Source organism: Neophocaena asiaeorientalis, unplaced genomic scaffold, assembly GCF_003031525.2.
Source record: "Neophocaena asiaeorientalis asiaeorientalis breed wild unplaced genomic scaffold, Neophocaena_asiaeorientalis_V1.1 scaffold327, whole genome shotgun sequence".
Classification (NCBI taxonomy): Eukaryota; Metazoa; Chordata; class Mammalia; order Artiodactyla; family Phocoenidae; genus Neophocaena; species Neophocaena asiaeorientalis.
In genome coordinates this window covers 5894308-5911278 of record NW_020174560.1, presented here as the reverse complement: position 1 = coordinate 5911278, position 16971 = coordinate 5894308, and the positions used below count along the sequence as shown (strand labels likewise).

Below are 16971 nucleotides of genomic sequence, written 5' to 3'. Positions count from 1 at the left end.
TTTCCATGAATCTATATTCAGCTCAATTTTAGAACTAGACTCAAATCACAGTTCTACCATATATCCATAATTGTGACCATTGTCAAATAATCTAGTATCTTTGGGCTCCAATTTTCTTATCTATAAAATGAGACTAATATCCGCTCTATTTTCTTCAGAGTTCACGTAAGGATATATGAGAGAACATACAAACTGCCTGGCACACGTACACGTTCCAAAAAGCTATCATTATTATTAACTGTCAAAAAAAATGTAAGTTATTGTTTTTAAGTGTATGGCATATAACGGTTTTCAAAAATTTTGCTGTCTTGAATAAACTATACTTCAACTAGATGGTCATATTATTTAACAGTGTGGTCACAGAGTAGCTACAGAAAACAAAAGTTGTTTCTAATCTTTCATTTATATTAAGCACCAATTTACCTCTTGGTCCCTGAAATCATTATTTGATCTTTTATTTTTGTGTGCTAGTACATAAACTACAACCAAAATGTACTGCAGAAGAAGCAAAAAAACATTTAAAAACCTGCTTTCAGTCTCCTCTATTTAACAGTACTGTCACACCTTTTTAAGTATATGGATCTGAGTAAAAGCTGTAAGCCACAAGAAATGGTGGTAAAGAGTACATTTTCTTAACTTTAGCCATTTTTCCATTCATTTATTCAACAAATATAAGCACAGGTCCTGTGCCAGATGCTGGTTATAAAAAAAGTGAACAAGAGAGACAATACACTTGTCCTTATGGACAGCCCGGCAAGGAGGCAAGTAAAACCATGAAACCTATAAATAAATATGTAATCATAAACTTTGGTAAGCATCATAAAAGAACAGGGTGTTGAGAGAGAGAGACTGAAAGAGGAACTAATATTAAATGAAATATCTACATAATATTACCTGTGAAAGTACATAAATGAACTGTCTTTAATCTAAAGGTCATCGGGAAGAGTTGATTCAGAGGCAGAAGAGTGAGGTGGCTGAGAGGATTAATTCTAGAGCGAAAATGCCTGAGTTTTAAACCAGCCTCTACTCATCAGCTTCGTGACATGAACTTAAACTATCTGTGACTCAATTTCCTCTTCTGTCATTGAAGAAAATATTAACACCTTCCTCATAAGGTTATTATAGGGATTCAATTAAATTATTTTGTTTTATTTTGAAAATTGTCAAATCCACTGAAAACTTAAAAGGACCTGCAATAAGCATTAACTCACATGAACCTGTATTTACCAGGTAAATTAGTATTTCTAGACTATTTAAGAGTTCCTGAAACACAGTGAGCATTATTTCACTATACAAGCAGTTATTTTAAATAAAAAGTACAGTAAAACTATGAGAAAATGACGTGTAAAATAACAGCTTTTCAAAATAAATTGGTCATTTTCTCCTGAGAATATCTTCAGCATATTTCAAAATAAACTGGTCATTTTCTCCTGAGAATATCTTCAGCATGTTAAAGATACGGAGGGGAAGAGGGGGAGGAAAGAGAGGGAGAGAAAAAGAGAGACAGAGAGAAAAGAAAGTAAAGGCAGGGTTTAAGAGGAAGAAAAACAGCCCAAGGCTTTGCCCAACACCAACACTTTACCTGAAGATCAACAGCGCACTCTGCTGGACCCACCTCTTTTCTACACACTAGGCAAAAATAAACACTACTTTTTCTAAAAGTATATACACAATGTTAGCACTTGTTTAATAAACAAACAGCAGGTATAAGCAAAAGAATGTGTCTGTGAGACTACCTCACTCATTGTGAGGATTTGCTAAAAGAATTAAGAGAATACATATAAATAAATTCTAGAGAAAATGGTTATGAGTGGTAGAACAAGGTAATATCAGAATTTTAACATTCTATTCTAAAATATGTTTTTTCTTAACTATATTTTGACCACACGGAGACTGATGCCTCACTAGATCCTTGACAATATGAATTATCCTTGATCCTTGATAATATGAATTACCTGTATAAAAACATGAATCTAAAATGTAAAGAGGGACTTCTCTGGCAGTCCAGGGGTTAACTCTCTGTGCTTCCACTGCAGGGGGCATGGGTTCAATCCCTGGTAGGGGGAACTAAGATCCCACATGCCGCGTGGTGAGACCAAAAAGAAATACATACACAAATACATAAATAAAATGTAGGCAGGCAAGAATATACAATGGAGAAAAGGCAGCCTCTTCAATAAGTGGTGCTCGGAAAACTGGACAGCTACATGTAAAAGAATGAAATTAGAACACTTCCTAACACCATACACAAAAATAAACTCAAGATGGATTAAAGACCTAAATATAAGGCCAGATGCTATAAAACTCTTAGAGGAAAACATAGGCAGAACACTCTATGACATAAATCACAGCAACATCCTTTTTGACCCACCTCATAGAGTAACTGAAATAAAAACAAAAATAAACAAATGGGACGTAATGAAACTTCAAAGCTTTTGCACAGCAAAGGAAACCACAAGCAAGATGAAAAGACAACCCTCAGAATGGGAGAAAATATTTGCAAATGAAGCAACTGACAAAGGATTAATCTCCAAAATATACAAGCAGCTCAATATCAAAAAAACAAACAACCCAGTGCAAAAATGGGCGGAAGACCTACAGACATTTCTCCAAAGAAGATATACAGATGGCCAACAAACACATGAAAAGATGCTCAATATCACTAATCATTAGAGAAATGCAAATCAAAACTACAATGAGGTATCACCTCACACTGGTCAGAATGGCCATCATCAAAATGTCTACAAACAATAAATGCTGGAGAGGGTGTGGAGAAAAGGGAACCCTCCTGCACTGTTGGTGGAAATGTAAATTGGTGCAGCCATTATGGAGAAGAGTATGGAGATTCCTTAAAAAACTAAAAATAGAACGACCATGTGACCCAGCAATCCCACTACTGGGCATGTACCCTGACAGAACCATAATTCAAAAAGAGTCATGTACCCCAATGTTCATTTACAGCACTATTTACGATAGCCAGGACATGGAAACAACCTAAATGTCTACTGACAGACGAGTGGATAAAGAAGTTGTGGCACATATATACAACGGAATATTACTCAGCCATAAAAAGAAACAAAATTGAGTTATTTGTAGTGAGGTGGATGGACCTAGAGTCTGTCATACAGAGTGAAGTCAAAAAGAGAAAAACAAATACTGTATGCTAACGCATATATATATGGAATCTAGAAAAATGGTACTGACGAACCTAGTGGTAGGGCAGGAATAAAGATGCAGACGTTGAGAACGGACTTGAGGACATGGGGGTGGGGGGATGGGGAGGCTGGGACGTAGTGAGAGAGTAGCACTGACATATATACAAGTATCAAATGTAAAATAGATAGCTAGTGGGAAGCTGCTGCATACCACAGTGAGATCAGCTCGGTGCTTTGTGACAACCTAGAGGGGTAGGATAGGGAGGGTGGGAGGGAGGCTCAAGAGGGAAGGAATATGGGGATATATGTATGCACATACTTGATTCACTGTGTTGTACAGCAGAAGCTAACACAACATCATAAAGCAATTATACTCCAATAAAGATGTATTAAAAAATAATAAATAAGTAAAATGCAAGGAAAGGGAAAAAGCAGGGGACATTGGAAGGTAATTCATTTAAGAGAGGAGGTACTGACACCATTTTCTGACTTGAAGAGAGTGAGGAAACTGGAGATGATAGGAAGGTAAAAAGACAACTACCCAATTCAATTCACAGGTTGGAAGCTAAATTATTTTCATAAAAACTAAGAAGACTTAAAAGAAAAACAAAAAAGTTTAATGTCAAATTTAGAGGAAAACAGAAATCATTAAACTAATTTATCATTTAATTTATAGAGGAGAGTTTTCCAGATAATAATACAACTGCAGTTTTTAAATGTATGAAAACTGTAACATTTATATCTTTGTAGGGATAAGAGAACTAAACAATTAATATACCAATCCAAATAACTATTCTTCTAAAAAATAAATGCTCCCTAATATAATCTTATAAGGATCAAAATAGGAAAAGCATCATTAGAATTTAGAGGTATTACAGCTAAATGGGATATAAGGTATATTAAATCTAGTCCCACCCTCTTTTTCCTCCCATTTGAAGGAACAGGTCCTAAAAAGAAATTTTTCTTTCCCATGTTCCTCAATTTACTTTATTCAAATCTGTAGATAATCTAGATTAAAATATGATACCTAAATATGAGGTATATGATCTTTCAACGTAAGAAAAGTTCTAAAATATGGACTGCATTTGTAAAATTACTTTATCTAAAAGTTTTGGTGATAAACTCACTTCAGAAACTGATATAAAATAAATATTAAACATTATGAAACTACATTTTTCTTCTACTTTTTATGAAATCACCTATCCCAGAATTTACAGAAAATATTTTTCATGATTTATAGCAAGCCACTTTGCAATGATTTTAAAATGTTATACAATGGGGAAAGGACAGTCTCTTTAATAAATGGTGCTCGGAAAACTGGACAGCCATATGCAAAAGAATGAAACTGGACAACTATCTTACATTACCTACAAAAATTAACGCAAAATGGATTAAACACTTGGACCTCAGACCTGAAATCATAAAACTCCTGGAAGAAAACATAGGTGGGTAAACTCCTTGACAGAGGTCTTGGCAATAGTTTTTTGAATCTGACTCTAAAAGCAAAAGCAACAAAAGCAAAAATAAACAAGGGGGACTACATCAAACTAAAAAGCTTCGGCACAGCAAAGGAAACCATCAACAAAGTGAAAAGGCAACCTACTGAAAAGGAGAAAATATTTGCAAATCATGTATCTGATAAGGGACGAATATCTAATATACAAAGAATTCATAGAACTCAATAGCAATCCGAACAAAAAATGGCAGAAGATATGAAGAGACATTTTTCCAAAGAAGACATACAGATGGCCAACAAGTACATGAAAAGATGCTCAACATCACTAATCATCAGGGAAATGCAAATCGAAATCACAATGAAACATCACCTCACACCTGTTAAAATGACTATTATCAAAAAGACAAAAAACAGCAAGTATTGGCAAGGATGTGGAGAAAAGGGAATCCTTGTGAACTGCTGGCAGAATGTAAACTGATGCAGTCACTATGGAAACAGTATGAAAGTTACTCAGAAAAATTAAAAATAGAATAACCATATGATCCAGGAATTCCACATCTGAGAATTTACCTGAAGAAAAAAATGAAAACAGTAACTCAAAAAGATATATGCACTCCCATGTTCACTGCAGCATTACTTATAATGGCCAAGATATGGAAACAATATGTGTCCATAGATGGATGAATGCATAAAGAAAATGTGGTGTGTGTGTGTGTGTGTGTGTGTGTGTGTGTATACACACACACACATATATATGTATATGTATATATACACAATGGAATATTATTCAGCCATAAAAAAGAATAAAATCTTGCCATTTGGGACAATGTGGATGAACATGGAGGATATTACGTGTAGTGGAATAAGTCAGACTGAGAAAGGCAAATTTGTATGTAAAATCTAAAAACAAAAACAAAAAAAACAAGCTCACAGATGCAGAGAACAGATTGGGGGCTGCTAGAGATGGCGGTGAAGAGCAGAAGAAATGGGTGAAGGAGGTCAAAAGGTACAAACTTCCAGTTATAAAATAAATAAGTCATGTGGATGTCATGTACAGGATGGTGACTACAGTTAATAATACTGTGCTAAATATTTGACAGCAGCTAAGAGAGTAAATCTTAAAAGCTCTCATCATAAGAAAAAAAAATCTTGTAACTATGTAAGGTGACAGATATTAACTAGACTTATGGTGATCATTTCACAATGTATACAAATATTGAACCATTATGTTGTACACCTGAAACTAACATATTAAATGTTAATTATACCTTCATTAAAAAAGAGAAAGAGAAAAAAAGTTGTACCAGAAACCAAAGAAAATTTCTAGCAGGGAAAAACATATTACTATACTCAAAGACTCGTTTCTTTAAATAAATTACCCCTACGCGTATCCCCATTATTCTTTATTATATTATATCCATGGAAATGTTTAGCCCTGGTTCCCTGAAAAACAAGAAGTATTATTCACTGCTAAATATCCATGTAAGATTTATTAAAAATACTACCATAAGCTTTTAAAATTAAGATGACAGCCAAAATACAAAAAACTACAGGTTTTCTTAACAATCTACTAAAATTCACTAACAATTTACTAAAGTACAAAAGGAAGAAACATTCACATTAGCTAAAACTTTACATTTTGTACTAATTATGTTTCTATTGTAACTGCTTACTCTATTTTTGTTAGAAACAAAAAAAATTACATTGAAAATACAGATCATTTTACCTAAGTATTTGTGGGGGTTTTCATAAAGTTACTTTATATATTCATGCTTTTCACTATAGACTACCAAAAAAAGAACAAATATTAGAGCTCGGCCATATGGTCTTTTCTGTCATTGCAAAAGTATTCTGGTGTCTGACAAATTTACTTTATGCATGCTTAATTAGTATGGCATATATCACTTATGTCTTCTTACAAACAAAAGTTCTGTTGACTAGTGAAGTGTTACCATTTGAGTTACTAGAGTTAGTTGAGATTTAGCTTCTTCAATAAATCTTCAAACTTATAAGAAATTATCAGAAACCCATACCTTTAACATTATGAGTAATAAATCACCCATCTATGAAAAATTATTGCATTTCTAAAGCAATGTAGACCTATACCAGCTAAAGCCAAGGAAGAAAACTTGTAACTTCTGGTTTAAAAATAAAACTGATATAAAGATATAGATACACATGTATAGATACAATTATACTTTGCCAATAAGAAGATCATAATAAATGATCAACATAGTACATAACCAAAACAAGAAATCAATCAAAGAACTTAGTTTAAAATTAAGATACTCAGCCAGGAGCACAGTAGCTCTGCTTATGGTCAAGTGGTCTCGATCCTAAACAGGTTGACCTATAAACATCTTTAACACATATTAAAAGAATCTGCTAATTATAAACCTAACTTCTGAAAATTAATATTATTAACCAGTATTATATAATACCTTTTATCAGCAGCATACAAATATGTAAGTATTTGCCGCTACTACAACTGCTGCTGCTGATACTTTTACTACCACTTACCACTTAATAAGCTCCAAGATATGCCAGGTATAATCTAAGCACTTTATAAGTATTAACTTGTTTAATCCTCTAGCAGCCCCGTAAGATAGATACTATTACCATCCCCATTCAACAAATGGGAAAATGAAGTAGCAATAGTTTAAAACCTTAATCAAGGTTACAAAGGTTGTAAAGAGCAAAACTGTGATTAAAACCCAGGCACTCTGATTTGAGCTCATTCTCTTAACCAGTAAAAACAAAACGAAACAAAAAAAATCCTTAAAAAACAAAAAACTTTATCTTATTTTAGCTATTACCAATCATATTATTCTATATTTGATTTCTTTAGCCTTGAGGCTTCTACATATTTTTCCCCTATCTTGGTGCCAGAATACTGTTTACATGGCTCCAGAATTTCTGAGGCATTTTAGAGAATGTATAATAAAGTAATTAGAGCATTTGCCAGAGCATCAGACTCCTTAGGTAGGATCTAACTCCACTATTTGCCAGCTTTGTGACCTTAGGCAAATTACGTACTTCTCAGAGTTTCCTTATCTGTAAGATGAGAATAACAATAGTACCTGCCTCAAAGTCATTATAAGAATTCAATAAGATTCTACCAACAAATATTTATTGGGCAACTAATATATGCCATACGCTGTTCTAGGTAGCCGAGATACCCGTGAAAAAGATTGACATTACATTCTAACAGGGCAAATAGATAATAAACAAGTAGACTAATAAATTCAAATAGTAAGGGCTATGAAGACAATAAGGTACAGTGAAAGAAAATGAGCAAGAAAACACTGGCAAACATAAAGCATATGTTTTTACTGACATTAAAAACTCCTGAGATGACTTCTCCAAACATAAGGCTTCTCTGAAGATAACTGACTATTCTTTTCCCCCACTCAGTATTTTCAAGAATTCAAAAGAAGGCTCTTTGAGGGCAGGGATTATGATATTCATTTACTCAGTCTACAACTAGGTTCTTGGCACTACGTTAGGTGCTTGAAACAAAAAGATGAATAAAACAGTCACAGTCTTCAAGGAGGTCTCAGAGAAACTGGTGTTGTCCATAATGGAACTAAGAGCCTGTGGAGAGGATATTAAGAGTAAGGTGAGTGTTAAAAACTGGGAAGTAGGGACTTCGTCGTGGTCCAGTGGTTAAGAATCTGCCTTCCAATGTAGAGGATGTGGGTTCGATCCCTAGTCAGGGAACTAGGATCCTACATGCCGCAGGGCAACTAAGCCCACGCACCACAACTACTGAGCCTGCGTGTCACAACTGGTGACCCCGCGTGCCACAACTATAGAGCCCACGCACTCTGGACCCCACATGACACAACTAGAGAGCCTGCACACCACAACTACTGAGCCCTGTGCACTCTGGAGCCCGCACACCACAACTAGAGAGAAGCCTGTACACCGAAACGAAGAGCCTGTGCGGCACAACGAAAGATCCCGTGTGCCACAGCTAAGACCTGATGCAAAGAGGAAATAGGCAATCTACCTGAAAAAGAATTCAGAGTAATGATAGTAAAGATGATGCAAAATCTTGGAAATAAAATGGAGAAAATACAAGAAACGTTTAACAAGAACCTAGAAGAACTAGAGAGCAAACAAACAATGATGAACACCACAATAAATTAAATTAAAAATTCTCCAGAAGGGATCAATAGCAGAATGAGGCAGAAAAACATATAAGTGACCTGGAAGATAAAATAGTAGAAGTAACTACTGCAGAGCAGAATTAAGAAAAAAGAATGAAAAGAATTGAGGACAGTCTCAGAGACCTCTGGGACAACATTAAACGCACCAACATTCGAATTATAGGAGTCCCAGAAGAAGAGAAAAAGAAAGGGACTGAGAAAACATTTGAAGAGATTATAGTTGAAAACTTCCCTAATACGGGAAAGGAAATAGTCAATGAAGTCCAAAAAGCACAGAAAAGTCCCATACAGGATAAATCCAAGGAGAAACATGCCAAAACACATATTAATCAGACTACCAAAAATTAAATACAAAGAAAATATATTAGAAGCAGCAAGGGAAAAACAACAAATAACATACAAGGGAATCCCCATAAGGTTAAAAGCTGATCTTTCAGCAAAAAACTCTGCAAGACAGAAGGGAGTGGCAGGACATATTTAAAGTCATGAAAGGGAAAAACCTACAACCAAGATTACTCTACCCAGCAAGGATTTCATTTCAGATTTGACAGAGAAATTAAAACCTTTACAGACAAGCAAAAGCTAAGAGAATTCAGCACGTCCAAACCAGCTTTACAACAAATCCTAAAGGAACTTCTCTTGGCAGGAAACACAAGAGAAGGAAAAGACCTACAATAACAAACCCAAAACAATCAAGAAAATGGTAATAGGAACATACATATCCATACAATTATACTCCAATAAAGATGATTTTAAAAAAAACACCTGATGCAGCCAAAAATAATTAATTACATAAAATAAAAATAAAATGTTAATTAAAAAAAAAAAGAAAATGTTCTTGAGAAATACAAGGAACATTCCAGATGGGAATCTAACTCAAAATTGGGGACACCAAGGAAGGCTTCCTGAAGGATTATCAGAAGTCAGACAAAAAAAGTGGGAAAGAGGAGAAAGGGCAAAAGAATGCAAAAAGTTTATAAAGGCCTAAAGACTGTACAGGTAAACAGGAGCTTTATAAGCCATCTAAAGACTTCTGGAATTTGTCAATGAGTTGTTTCATCCCCTACCCGAAAAACTAAAAATACAGACAGACTATATGAAACAATAGTTTTTAAGGAAGAGTGATCCCTGAGAGATGGGAAACAAATGAGATTAAGCCTTATGATTCTTTCAGCTTGTTGTCCTGAGAGTTTGCATGCTGTGGCATGGGGAAGGGGAACCCAGATACAGCCCAGCAAACCCAAGTTGAAGAGACACTGCTGAGAGTCCAGGGAGACCAAGAAGACTGAAGTTCACAGAGAAGAAAGCAGAATGGAGAGTGCTGCACAAAGAATGCACTCCAGAGATCTGCAGAAGGACCTCTCAGGTATCTAGTAGAGTACTGATCAGCACATGCCAATGAGGAAACAATCCAAGATAGTGGCAAGAACCACCTGAAATGACGAGACACTCACAGACAGCATGGAACAGTGCCTGTTCCCACCAGCCAGGCTGGAAAACTTCATAACTCATGGAGCATTAGGTAGAGGACTCAAAAGGAGGTAGCCTCTACTGAGGTAGCCCAAAACTAAACCCGGCTCAGGCCCTACCTAACAAATCCTAAAAGCAAGAACCAAAAGGATCAAGCTGATTCCAAGTAATTTAACTGCATCCCAGAGCAAAACTCAAGAGTACTTATAGAAATACAATAATATCCAGTACCCAACAAGGTAAACTTCACAATATTTGGAATTCAATAAAAAATTCCAGGCATGATTCCATTTATATAAAACTATATAATTAAAACATATTTCATTACACAATATCAAAAAGTCACATATACAATATCACCACCAATAAATATCATCAGAGTCTTTAAGTATCAGAAAACTGCTAAGCTCACAGTAGTATACACAATTTTTCAAAATTCTGATTTTTCACTGAAATCTGAAATTTTATCAGGCTCACTTTATTTTCGAGAATTACCGAAGTTAGTCTCAGTTATTCTTTCAAGTAAAAACAATGTTCTGTGAAAAAAGTGGCTAGTTCAGCTCACAATCCAAACAATCCTATAAGTGCTTTCCCTCAAGAAAACCATCCTACTTCTGAATGCAAAAGTGATTTACGAAAACTACTCTAATCTTCACACAGAATGTTAAAAATCTCAAGGGTGAAGATTTAATAAAATTAGTAATTTTTACTGCTTCATCAAGGACTTAAGTGAAACTGGCTTTTCTTAACTGTGCATTAACGACGGTGAAGAAAATTACTATTAATACAGGTTGATGCCACTACCCTTATTGTGCTAAAGCACCAACAGTTTTACCAACCTATGCTTTTGTACCATCAGTGCAAATGTCAAAGATGGTAAAAAACAAACAAACAAAAAAAAAAAACGGTAAGTAACATCTTAACATCACTATGAAAATACTTTTGACCTCACAGCCTATCTGGAAAAAAATCTCAGGAATCTCCAGAGCTCCCTGGACTACTCCTTGAGAAATGATGCCCTAAGGACACTGAAAGAACTCTAGGAAGTAGAGTTCACAAACATTAGAATGTAAAAGAGGAAAAAAACTTTCAGATCTCGTTCTAGTCCAATTCTCTTATTTTATAAATGAGGAAACTGGGGCACAAAGAGCATAGGTTTACCATCTCACACAGCAGAAGACATGTGACAGCACTTAGGACTTCTGAGTTGTTTTCTACTCTTCTTTGATTATACTATTCTTCATCTTTTTCAAAAATAGATTTAGCAAATTCCACATTTTCCTTCTTTAAACTGAACAATGGTATAAATACATACATTTTGTGGAGAAAAGGAGTTTATCTTTCCTAATGGGGAGTTGAGTTTTGTGGTCTTTCCTGAAGCAACTTTTGCATCCAAATGGTGCACCTCCTTTTCAAAACAATGACGTTTTCTAATCTGTAAATACAGAACCAAAATAAAACTTATTGTAACTAGGAAGTTTGATGAGGCTAGTTGCGCTCAAAGATCAGAATAGCTATAACGTATGTTTTCAGCATTAAAAGAAATGACTATTTCTCACTGGCAACAATCAAAAAGTTTCTAAAAACAAATAGGCACCTTATTATAAAACTTAAATAAAACAGAATACAGTAATACCTCTCAAATTCCGACCAAAATAGCTTTAATTAATGATGTGGCAAAACTATAGCATTGTAAAATGATCTTCCCATAAAACAGCCCCACCATATGGATACCAAGAATAGTATTATGGCAAAGTCCGATTACATATCTAATTGGAAAATAAAAGTAAATAAAAATGGAAACCTTATTCTAAATTGAAAAAAAAAAACACAGAATAAAAACTTTAAATGTAAATATTCATTATTTCCTACCTGATGAAATAAATTACTTGATTACTATTATTATATTACTTACTAGATATTTGATAATCCAAATTGTATTTGACTAAATTTCTTTTATAAACACCACTGTTTTCTTTCCAAACTATCTATGCTTTTTCTTACTTGCCAAAACCTATTTACTTAAATTATAAAGAGGAAAAGAAGCATTTCTGTCGATAACTGCATTCCTACAAAAAAGAAATGAGAGCCAATGAAGTCAGGGAATAAATGCTATATGTTGAGCTCTACCTCAGAACATCCAACTCTAAGTACACATTTTGGGGGAAAGAAATCTCTAGAGATACTTCATTTGTAATTGGTGATTTTCCAAATATAAAACTAGAAAATGATTTCATTCTATTTCTAAAAACAAGGTTTAATCATGGAAGTTAATAAAGATTGTAAATGGAACAGATAAACTACATAAAAATGCAAACACCTTTTGAGTATATTCAATTAAAAATATACAATTATCTACAAAGGACATGTTAATTTAATAATCTTTTTTATTTGTAACTAAGTCTAAAGTCCATCCTCCTTACCTCAATGCCATGAACTCTATGAGAAAACAGTTTTCACCTATGAAAACATTTCATTTAAAATTTCTAGTGGGGTTTCCCTGGTGGCGCAGTGGTTGAGAGTCCACCTGCCGATGCAAGGGACGCGGGTTCGTGCCCCGGTCCGGGAAGATCCCACATACCGCGGAGCGGCTGGGCACGTGAGCTATAGCCGCTGAGCCTGCGCGTCCGGAGCCTGTGCTCTGCAACGGGAGAGGCCACGGCAGTGAGAGGCCCGCGTACCGCAAAAAAAAAAAAAAATTTCTAGTAATTTCGCTTCTTCAATAATTTTTAGAAATAAACATATTTTATAATGTATTGATATTAAAAACTCAATAAATAACAGTAAACCTTGTCATTACATTAAAACTATCAATACCAAAAGTATCTATGACCTAAATATTCATATCAGAGGTATATTGGCCAAAAGAAAATGCCATTATTAGATAAAAACAAGGAGTTAAAAAGTACCAAGTAGCTCTGTTACTGATACATGCCTTAAGTAAATATTTTATTGTCAAATTCCTTATATATAAGAAAGCACCATTCAGTTTCACTTTAATGACATGCTACTATGAATAATTTACTATAATAAACTCCTTTGTAATGAGTAACTCTATACAATGAAATTATAATAATTTACCATTTAATTCACATCTGACACTACCCAAAATAATCTCTACAGATGCCACTGAAAAATGATTGATACTTGACTACCTTGTTCAGCTACAACTAACGGGTTTATTCCACTGCCAATAAACTGTTTACCTGCTGTGTAGTTTCTAAGGGTCGAATTCTTTTCTTCTCTACTTGAAAATCATCATTTTCATCTCTGTACCTGGATGCCTGTTTCTTAGCAGATAGCTTTGCAGCCAGTGTAGTTTTTTCAGGAGAGTCTTATATAAGAAGTCATAAAAAAATCAGTATAAATAACTTACATTTAGGTAATATTTTTAGAAAAAAATTGAAATCAAGATGTAAGACTTTAATCTGTAAAAATATTGAATCACTATGCTGTACACCCAAAACTAAGATTAATACTGTAAATAAACTATGCTTCAACTTTAAAAAAGATGTTAAGACTTATTTCTATAAACTTCATAACACAGTTTAAAATAGGAAATGCTAAACATCTTTAAGAGCACTTATTTACCGCTCAGTATACTTTAACAAAGACACAGCAAACATTTTTGGAAATATGCTTTCAAGAGGGAAGTCTATAAATGGTGCTGGGAAAACTGGACAGCTACATGTAAAAAAATGAAATGAGAACATTCTTTAACACCATACACAAAAATAAACTCAAAATGGATTAAAGACCTAAATGTAAGACGGGATACTATAAAACTCTTAGAGGAAAACACAGGCAGAACACTCTCTGACATAAATCGCAGAAGTATCTTTTTCAATCCATCTCCCTGAGTAACGGAAATAAAAACAAAAATAAACAAATGGATGTACACTACCAAATGTAAAACAGATAGCTAGCGGGAAGCAGACTCATAGATCAGCTCAGTGCTTTGTGACCACCTAGAGGGGTGGGACAGGGAGGGTGGGAGGGAAATGCAAGAGGGAGGGGATATGGGGATATATGCATACATATAGCTGATTCACTTTGCTATACAGCAGAAACTAACACAACAATGTAAAGCAAGTATACCCCAATAAAGATGTTAAAAAAAAAAAAAGGAAAAAAAATTTAAAAAAATTTTTAAAAAGGGACCTAATTAAACTCAAAAGCTTTTGCACAGCAAAGGAGACGATAAACAAAACGAAAAGACAACCTGCAGAATGGGAGAAAATATTTGCAAATGATGCAACCAAAAAGGGATTAATTTCCAAAATTTACAAACAGCTCACGCGGCTCAATATCAAAAAAACAAACAACCCAATCAAAAAATGGGCTGAAGACCTAAACAGACATTTCTCCAAAGAAGACATACAGATGGCCAAGAGGCACATGAAAAGATGCTCAACATCGCTAATTATTAGAGAAATGCAAATCAAAACTACAATGATGGTCCAGTGGTTAGGACTCTGCGCTCTCACTGCTGAGGGCCTGGGTTCAATCCCGGGTCGGGGGATTAAAATCCCACAAGCCATGCAGGGTGGCGAAAAAAAAAAAAAAACAACGAAAAACTACAATGAGATATCACCTCACACCAGTCAAAATGGCCATCATCAAAAAGTCTACACAAAAAGAAAATTATAGACCAATATCACTGATGAACATAGATGCAAAAATCCTGAACAAAATACTAGCAAACAGAATCCAACAGCACATTAAAAGTATCATACACCAGAATCAAGTGGAATTTATCCCAGGGATGCAAGGATTCTTCAGTATATGCTAATCAATCAATGTGATACACCACATTAACAAATTAAAAACCATATGATCATCTCAACAGATGCAGAAAAAGCTTTTTACAAAATTCAACATCCATTTATGATAAAAACTCTCCACAAAATGGGCACAGAGGAAACCTACCTCAACATAATAAAGACAAAATATGACAAACACACAGGAAGCATCACACTCAATGGTGAAAAACTGAAAGCATTTCCACTAGGATCAGGAAGAAGACAAGGATGTCACTCTCGTCACTCTTATTGAACATAGTTTGAAAGTCCTAGCCACAGCAATCAGGGAAGAAAAAGAAATAGAAGGAATACAAATTGCAAAAGAAGCAGCAAAACTGTCACTATTTGCTGATGACATGATACTGCACATAGAAAATCCTAAAGATGGCACCAGAAAACTACTAGAACTAATCAGCGAATTTGGTAAGGTTGCAGGATACAAGATTAATGCACAGGAATCTCTGGCATTCCTATACACCAATGACTAAAAATCAGAAAGAGAAATTAAGGAAACACTCCCATTTACCATTGCAACAAAAAGAAAAATACCTAGGAATAAACCTGCATAAGGAGGCGAAAGACTTGAACTCAGAAAACTATGAAACACTGATGAAAGAAATCAAAGATGACATAAACAGATGGAGAAATATACCATGTTCTTGGCTTGAAAGAAGCAACATTGTGAAAATGACTATACTACCCAAATCAATCTACAGATTCAATGCAATCCCTATCAAACTACAAATGGCATTCTTCACAGAATTAGAACAAAAAAATCTTACAATTCGTATGGAAACACAAAAGACCCCCAATAGCCAAAGCAATCTTGAGAAAGAAAACAGAGTTTGAGGAATCAGCCTCCCCGACTTCAAACTATACCACAAAGCTACAGTATGGTAGACATACATATCAAGACAGTATGGTACTGGCACAAAAACAGAAATATAGATCAATGGTACAGGATAGAATGCCCAGAGATAAACCCATGCACATATGGGCACCTAACTTACGACAAAGGAGGCAAGAACATACAACAGTGAAAAGACAGCCTCTTCAATAAGTGGTGCTGGGAAAACTGGACAGCTACATGTCAAAGAATGAAATTAGAACACTTCCTAACACCATACACAAAACTAAACTCCAAATGAATTAAAGACTTAAATGTAAGACCAGATACTATAAAACTTTTAAAGGAAAACATAGGAAACACATTCTTTAACATAAACCACAGCGAGATCTTTTTTGACCCACCTCTTAGAGTAACAGAAATAAAAACAAAAATAAACAAATGGGACTTAATTAAACTTAAAAGCTTTTGCACAGCAAAGAAAACCATAAACAAGACAAAAAGACAATCTTCAGAATGGGAGAAAACATTTGCAAATGAAACAACAGACAGAGGATTAATCTTGAAAATATACAAGCAGCTCTTGCAGCTCAATATCAAAAATCAAACAATCCAGTAAAAAAAATGGGCAGAAGACCTAAATAGACATTTCACTAAGGAAGACATACAGATGGCCAAGAGGCACATGAAAAGATGCTCAACATCACTAATTATCAGAGAAATGCAAATCAAAACTACAGTGAGGTATCACCTCACACTGGTCAGAATAGCCATTATCAAAAAACCTAGAAACAGTAAATGCTGGAAAGGGTGTGGTGAAAAGGGAACCCTCCTACACTGTTGGTGGGAATGTAAATTGATACAACTACTATAGAAAACAGCATGAAGATTCCTTAAAAAACTAAAAGTAGAACTACCATATGACCCAGCAATTCCACTACTTACAATAGCCAGGACATGGAACCAACCTAAATATCCATCAACAGATGAATGGATAAAGAAGATGTGGCACATATATACAATGGAATATTACTCAGCCATAAAAAGAAATGAAATGGAGTTATTTGTA

At 34.7% G+C, this 16971-nt stretch overlaps 1 protein-coding gene across 1 annotated transcript in view; it reads right to left on the bottom strand.

Moving 5' to 3' along the window:
* Positions 1-16971, bottom strand: part of BRIP1 (BRCA1 interacting DNA helicase 1) — a 191075-nt gene that overhangs the window by 164327 nt on the left and 9777 nt on the right. Inside the window, exons 5-6 of the mRNA XM_024757679.1 lie at positions 13460-13587; positions 11569-11688 (exon numbers count right to left, since the gene is read on the bottom strand). Coding sequence (XP_024613447.1) covers positions 11569-11688; positions 13460-13587 — 248 coding nt within the window. The remainder of the gene's footprint in view (positions 1-11568; positions 11689-13459; positions 13588-16971) is intronic.